Source organism: Trachemys scripta, chromosome 3 (assembly GCF_013100865.1).
Source record: "Trachemys scripta elegans isolate TJP31775 chromosome 3, CAS_Tse_1.0, whole genome shotgun sequence".
Taxonomy (NCBI): Eukaryota; Metazoa; Chordata; order Testudines; family Emydidae; genus Trachemys; species Trachemys scripta.
In genome coordinates this window covers 123,474,058-123,481,252 of record NC_048300.1, presented here as the reverse complement: position 1 = coordinate 123,481,252, position 7,195 = coordinate 123,474,058, and the positions used below count along the sequence as shown (strand labels likewise).

The window sequence follows — 7,195 nt, the reverse complement described above, 5'->3', positions numbered from 1 at the left end:
ACACCACTCCCCCCCCCCCAATTAAAATGACTTTTCTTTTAGGTGTGCAATTATATCAACAATCCAAAGATCAGAGAATAACTCCCAGAGGGCAAGAAAAACTGGCAGTGGGAACAGAAAAGGCAGAAATGAAGGAAAGGCACTGTGGCCATATGGTGATCAGTGCATGAAGAGAATATACATTAGAAGTGTGATATAGAGGTTTACATAAACTAATGTAAAGGAATAAAGACCATGGGTGAAATCCTGGCAAAAAACACGCTTTGACATCAGTGGGGCTAGGATTTTATCTGTTTCCCAGATGTTCAGTCTAAAGTTTTTGCATGGCAGCCCATCCAAGGCAGCCAAATGGAAGTATACAAGACTAATCCCTCTTCTGTTTGGGGATGTTGAGGCTTTCCATCTCTGGAGTATTAGTTTTCTAGTCATTAGGGAGACACAGAGAAGCCAGCCTTCTTGGTAGGATAAAAGGATCCAACATTTTGGAATTGCACTCTATGAATTTACAAAAGTATTTTTTTAAACATTCATTAAAGCTTCTCTCATCAATAAACTAAACTATAAAAATAGGAAAAGTTAAGAATTAAAAAAAAGATTAAAAGGTGGCAAAGTCAAGCACTCCCAAATTTGGAAATGCCAGAATTAATGTTGCCCAGTGAATTACCCAATGTCACATAGGAACTCGGGAGCAGAGGCAAGGATAGAATCCAAGTTTCTAGGGTGGCATGTAAGTACCCTAACTAGGAGACCATCCTTTTTCTCCCTGCAGTCCCATCTCATTCACTACAAATGTTTCAACTTCTACAATAAACTAGACAAGAATCTTATATATACACAATACAAAAATCTCGATTCATCCCCAGAGCAGATTGATCCCATGCACTGACTGAACCAGTGTTCCTTTGTAAAGATACTATTGGATCATTTAATTAAAGACAGTATCATAGCGAATACAAAGGTGGCAGGGGGAGGGAGGAGAATTAAGGTTGCATGAGCAACATTCATTCCGCCATTTCCTAACTTGAGCATCCTTGACTTTGCAACCTTTAAATCCTGGACTTCAAGTTTCCTTATTTACGATACAGTTTATTGATCAGACCAACCATAACTAATGTTAAATGAGGTTTTGAAAAAACTAAGGAAATTTTCAAAGTCTTCTATGAGCTATTTAAATAATAAAGCGCCTACACATTGGTTTACTGAGTTACGGTTTCATAGTATTGGAGAAAAAATAGGCAACTTCTAAATGAACTTTTTAAATAATTGCGCAATAGAAAACTGAGCAGGGACTCATGCACAAGTACTTTTAAGTATTTAGAAAATAGTGCTCCTAATTTGTAAGAAGCATCAAAATAGTATGCATGAAAAGGAGCTGTAGTTCTATACCTTATGTTCATTAACGCTTTTAGAGGAGAGCAGTAAACAATTTCCCTTTGAAAGGAAAAACAGTAACTTACCAGAGTCCAAACCCAAAGGAGCACAGCAGACGCTTACCCAAACCCAGTCTGTTTTCATTATGACTCCTCCTGAGATCCTTCTTTGTAAAAATGTTATGGTCATCTGAGGAAAATCAGTTGAGATTCTCCAAGTATTGTGTGTCTTTTAAGATAGCCATGGTCTCACACCTGATACTTGTTTATATCTGCATTGTAATATTCAGAAAAGGTGTTTAGATGACAGAATGGCAGTCTCAATGCCACATTACCAGATATTTGCTCTCTAACTCAGCAACTCATCAGGTTTGGTGTACAAATATTTAAGGGACAAATTCCATTCTCACATAAATCGGTGCAATACTATTGACAATGCAATCGTAAAGGAGAGCTGAAGTTGGTCCTTGCTTATTTTGGTACATAAAACCTGGTTAATTGCAGAGTTCTGGGGCACAAAGCGTCTTTCCTCCCACTCAAGGGAGTCTTTGTTCTTTCCGATCCCCAAATCAGTCAGAGCTTCCTCCTCCTCTGTTGTGGCCCTGATGCTTCTCTTGGGGACCAGGAGGCCCTTGACCAGGAGACACTCCATGGGAGGGCAGTGGGATCTTCACACACTGGCTGGAGAAGTGGCAGTGGCCCTAGAAGGAAGTGACTGCCTTGAGAATGATGCAGCTCAGGCAGAGTAGATAGGAAGGTGAAGTGGTATGGGAGGTTGCAGGGGCCACAGCCAATTAACTCAGCTCTTAGGGCAGCGCTCCTCTAAACTCCTCAACTTGCAGGGCAGGTAGTTGTTGCAGAGGTGCTGCCTCCAGTCCCCTCTCTAAGGCAGTAGGTTTAGCCAAAACTCAACCTCAGTCACCTTCCTTACTACTCCCTGCACCCTCTCAGGCAGTAGGCAAAGGGGTTTTTCTCCACCCCAGAAGAGGATATGTGCCAGGAGATAGGGAGACGAGGGCTGACTTTTCCCCAGGCTATATTTGGGATTATATAGCAGAGGGAAACCCCATCCTTCTGGGCATGAAGTGTGGCCGGGCCCCTCATATATAGATAGGCTTTAAATGACAGTAGGCATGGGATGGATAAGGTCCTTCTGAATAGGAGACCATCCCCTTTGGATTGGAGGGTAGTGGCCTTGGCAGATCCCAGATATGAGAGAGCAGAGAGAGAGTTAAAGCACCAGGGGCTGGGATAGAAAGGGTAGAGATTCAATTAGCTTTTCAATAAGATCATATGGGTCACTTTGCCTCTGCTCTTATTTCAGCTCAAGCCTCCAGCCCTTTCTTCTAGAAAGAGACAAGCCAAATGCATCAATTCCATCTCAGTTTCCTTCCACCTGTAAGGCAGGAAGAGCCCCAATAAAAGAAGGAACTAAAGACAGAATATAGAAGTTCTGGTCTAACAGGCTGGCCCCCTAAATCACTGGGAGAGAGCTGCAAAGCTTTAGGAAGACCTTTGTGCAACAAGGAGAACAAGAGAGCTTTCAGCAGCTCCCTAAAGATCCCTTAGGTGGGCACAAGAGTGTGATGAGGGGCTTTTAGACATTATTCATGAACAGCCCTCTTTAAGGTGAGTATGTGTTGCTCAGCCCAAAACTGTTAAAGTGTAATACTGACATCTTAACATGCATCTTTAAGATAGCTTAAGAGTAATCATTTTACTACACTGAATAGGAGTTGAACTGAACTCCTTTGGGATCTCAACTGACCATACTTGAAAACAAGGTTTGACACATGCTAGTAATATGTATCCAATATTAAAGACTACTAGAATAGAATCCAGTGATCTACATGTACAAGTAACTTATAAGCAAGGAGGCAATTGATTTGAGTGACAACATTCTATGGATTCAGCCTCTGAAGCTCCACAAAGTCTTGTGCAATGTTGTAGAAGGGCCCCCAGAATCTTGGAAGGATGGGGAGGTGAATGTGAGACTAATGCAACTCACTCCCAATAGGGGGCTCCATACTGTAGTAATGTAATAGCTACTCAAACTGCCCAACTTGTACAATGCTCTAAAGACCGATGATTCTGCAGCTGAAAGAATATCCAGGAGCTTCAGAGGGGGAGCATAAGGAACAGCAACCATGCAGATTTTTTAAATTAAAGCCACCACACAAACCCATTCTGTTTTCTTAGAACACTGTGGTATGCTTGACTGCAGGGGTCAGAATTTGGATTGATATTGAGTGTTTTCAACAAGGTTGCACTTTGATTGTCTGTACACACATACACACACACACACACACACACACACACACACACACACACATACACACATACTGGATCTTTATACTAAAAAAGTCAACTATGTACAGTTGTTTCAGTATTCTCATTCCCTTGCAACTGTCCAGAGAATTACCTGAAGCTCATGGCTGTTCTTGGACTTCGTCTTCAGCAAACCAAGATTAATAATTCATTTGCATAAAAACTGAAGTTGTGTAACACTAAAAAAAGAACGAGAACCACCAATGCTGTTCTGTCAAATGACTCGCTAATAGGCAATTCTTATAAAAGAATATATATGTATATAAAATTCAGATTTATTCCTAGGAACCAGCCCCTACTCTAGTCCAAGTTGCCAAGACAGGCAAGATATCTCAGTATTTTTGAGCTTGTCAAAGATTTGCAGGGTTTAAGAACCCAAGCTGATACACCAGCTTACATGCCATTAACTTGTTAAATCTATTTCTATGCATTTGCAGATATCCAGGTATCATACAGTTCTGATAGGAACCTGTTTGAAACAAACTTTTACATTACTAAGGGAATTATTTTTTTCTGGACAAGTCAGTTTTCAGTACAATGAGAAAGCATGCTAGTTGTATCCAACTATGAATGGGCTTCCATCTTCAGTTTGACCACAACTCATCCTCCTTTTCAAGGAAAGTTCAGTTATAGTGAAAACATTGCTCCCTCCCATCCTCTTGTAAGTAGTAGGTGCAATGCAAAGAGCCCAGCTAGAGCCAGTGACCAACTCTGCAATTCAAATTGGCTGTTTTCTATATGTGACCTTTTACTCACTTTCATACAGCTGAAGCATTCTGAGCCACAGCCTTGTTATGGGTGCACTACTGTAATGCAAGAACTTGTAACTTATTACTGGCTAACAGTATGTGTGATACCACCAGAAGTGGCGAGACTATCAAATTTATATAGTGTATTAGAGCTGAGCTAACTTGCTCAGGAGATGAATGAATGTGAGGGAAGAAACTCTCTCCCTCCCCCACTCAATGTCAGCGTCAGAGCAATAGACTCACTGAAAGTGCATTTTCACTTTTATTTCAAAACAACTTTTGACAAATGATTTTAGTATATAAATTTGATTTTTCTTTTTACAGAATATAAAGATAATTCCCTCATTTTTCAGTATAAAGTGTTTTACAAGCTTGAAGACAATTGCAGAAGTGTCTATCTTACACATGGGGATATTTGAAACAGAGTGCCTTGGGTCTCTACACAAAAGTTAGACAGATAACAATATAGCAGTTATTTTAACAAGAAAAAGTCAAGTGATTTTAATTAAATGCAAGTGAACATGTGACACTGGGACAGTGCTAGTTCAAGTAAGGCCAACTCAGTAAACTGTGTTAGGGTCATTCCAGATAAGAATGGAAAGGACTCCATCAGTAGTGTGGATGGACTCTAAATAGCTTTAATGCTAGTATAATCATAAGAGATTTATGGAGTGATTTAGCTAAAGCACGTTAGTTCTTTACTGCCATAAAATTAATGCAAAGACTGAGCAGCGTACTCACATTAGTATAGTGGAGGCTTATTGTGCCAGTATCTGCAGCATGCTTAACTATAACTCTTAAACCAAGTGTATTAATCACTAACATTTATTTTGAGGTGGGTATTTAGAGCATTCAGGCATGTCTTATTTTGGATGGTGTGTAGCTTTTGTCTATTACTTCATCTTGTAAAAACATGTGAAGACAGCGTTCATTCTGTGCTAGAGGGTGGCCAGCAACTCTAGGAAGAAAAGAAAAAATTAGTTCCAGAAAAATATAGTGAAATAAAAGCTTAATATGTTTTGTTAAAACCCTCTTCAGGTTCTTAACCTGAAGACTGTTAAATCCCCAACCCCAGATAAGAAATGCATACACCAAAAATGCAACACATTATGTAAGAATGAGACTTCAAGTGTTTCCTCAATTTCCCATCCTGACCCCTGGGGGATGTGTTTATACCATATTTTGGAGGCACATGACAGGATGTTCTCCAGTGAGCCAGGTGTCTTAAACATGGAGGGAAAGCAGTTACATGAACATGCTTTGCTGTAATCTGTTACTTTATTAATCATCTCCATGATAGTGGCCGCACAGACCAGTCAATCTGGTGCCATAAACATAAGGCCAAATCCAAAGTTTGTAACAAGGACTGATTCACTGGGACAGGCAAGTCCTCAGACATACTTGATCCTGCCCTGATGTAGGAAGGTTTTTTGATTTGGAGTAAGTTCTAGCAGTGCATGTCTGTATTCTTCTAGTCCAGTAAGGATTAGAGTCCCTGGTATAGCAACCAACACCAGTGGTAAGTCTACACTGCAATAAAACACCCATGGCTGGTCTGTGCCAGCTGACTTGGGCTTGGGCTGAGGGGGTATAAAATTGCAGAGTAGATATTTGGGTTCAGGCTGGAGCTTGGGCCCCTGGGAGGGGAGAAGGTTGTAGGCCCAACACTAGCCTATACCCGAATGATTATATTGCAATTCTATAGCCCCACAGCCCAACCCCTCTAAGCCCAAGTCAGCAGACATGGGCCAGCTGTGGGTGTCTTATTGCAGGGTAGACACTTCCTAAGATTTCAGCACTCTGTAGTGGCAGCAGAGAGATGGATTCTTAGATACCTTCCATTGTAGTGTCCTCCATCCCAATCATTCAGGTCAGGGAACACGTTATTCCCAGCCTGTGCAACTTGGCCGCCATTACTGAGCAGCACTGACTCCAGACCAAGATTAGTAGTTCTACTGTACTGAAAATTGGAGAGTCATCCTGTGGTCAACGTGCATGCAGGGATCAGAAGGCTCAGATTCTCCTTTTCTCTTGGAAAGGAATGAGTCCCCAGAATGACCATCTTTAACTTTTCTTTGAATGGATAGAAATTCCAAGATCCAGGACAAGACAGATGACCTAAGACATGACTAGATTTGGCAGGTTTTTGTTTTTTTAATATTTCAATGTTTTAAATGGTATCTATTTACATTTTCACAGTAGCACAAAGTTATGGGTTTTAAGCATCATCATTGATAAAGTTTTCACTGTGTGGGAAATTATGGGGAGGATCAGACTATTTAATAACAGATGTTATAAAGCTTTAACTTTTTGAATCTGTTAAAACAAATTAGAACAGGAGTACTTGTGGCACCTTAGAGACTAACAAATTTATTAGAGCATAAGCTTTCGTGGACTACAGCCCACTTCTTCGGATGCATCCGAAGAAGTGGGCTGTAGTCCACGAAAGCTTATGCTCTAATAAATTTGTTAGTCTCTAAGGTGCCACAAGTACTCCTGTTCTAATTTGTTTTAACAGATTCAAAAAGTTAAAGCTTTATAACATCTGTTATTAAATAGTCTGATCCTCCCCATAATTTCCCACACAGTGAAAACTTTATCAATGATGATGCTTAAAACCCATAACTTTGTGCTACTGTGAAAATGTAAATAGATACCATTTAAAAAAATTTAAAACATTGAAATATTAAAAAAACAAAAACCTGCCAAATCTAGTCATGTCTTAGGTCATCTGTCTTGTCCTGGATC

The 7,195-nt window shown here is 40.3% G+C and overlaps 1 protein-coding gene across 1 annotated transcript in view; it reads right to left on the bottom strand.

Moving 5' to 3' along the window:
* Nucleotides 1-4,690: 4,690 nt before the first annotated feature.
* The window catches only part of SNX3 (sorting nexin 3), a 30,343-nt gene continuing 27,838 nt past the window's right edge, over nucleotides 4,691-7,195 (bottom strand). Inside the window, exon 4 of the mRNA XM_034765921.1 lies at nucleotides 4,691-5,405. Coding sequence (XP_034621812.1) covers nucleotides 5,300-5,405 — 106 coding nt within the window. The 3' untranslated portion in view covers nucleotides 4,691-5,299. The remainder of the gene's footprint in view (nucleotides 5,406-7,195) is intronic.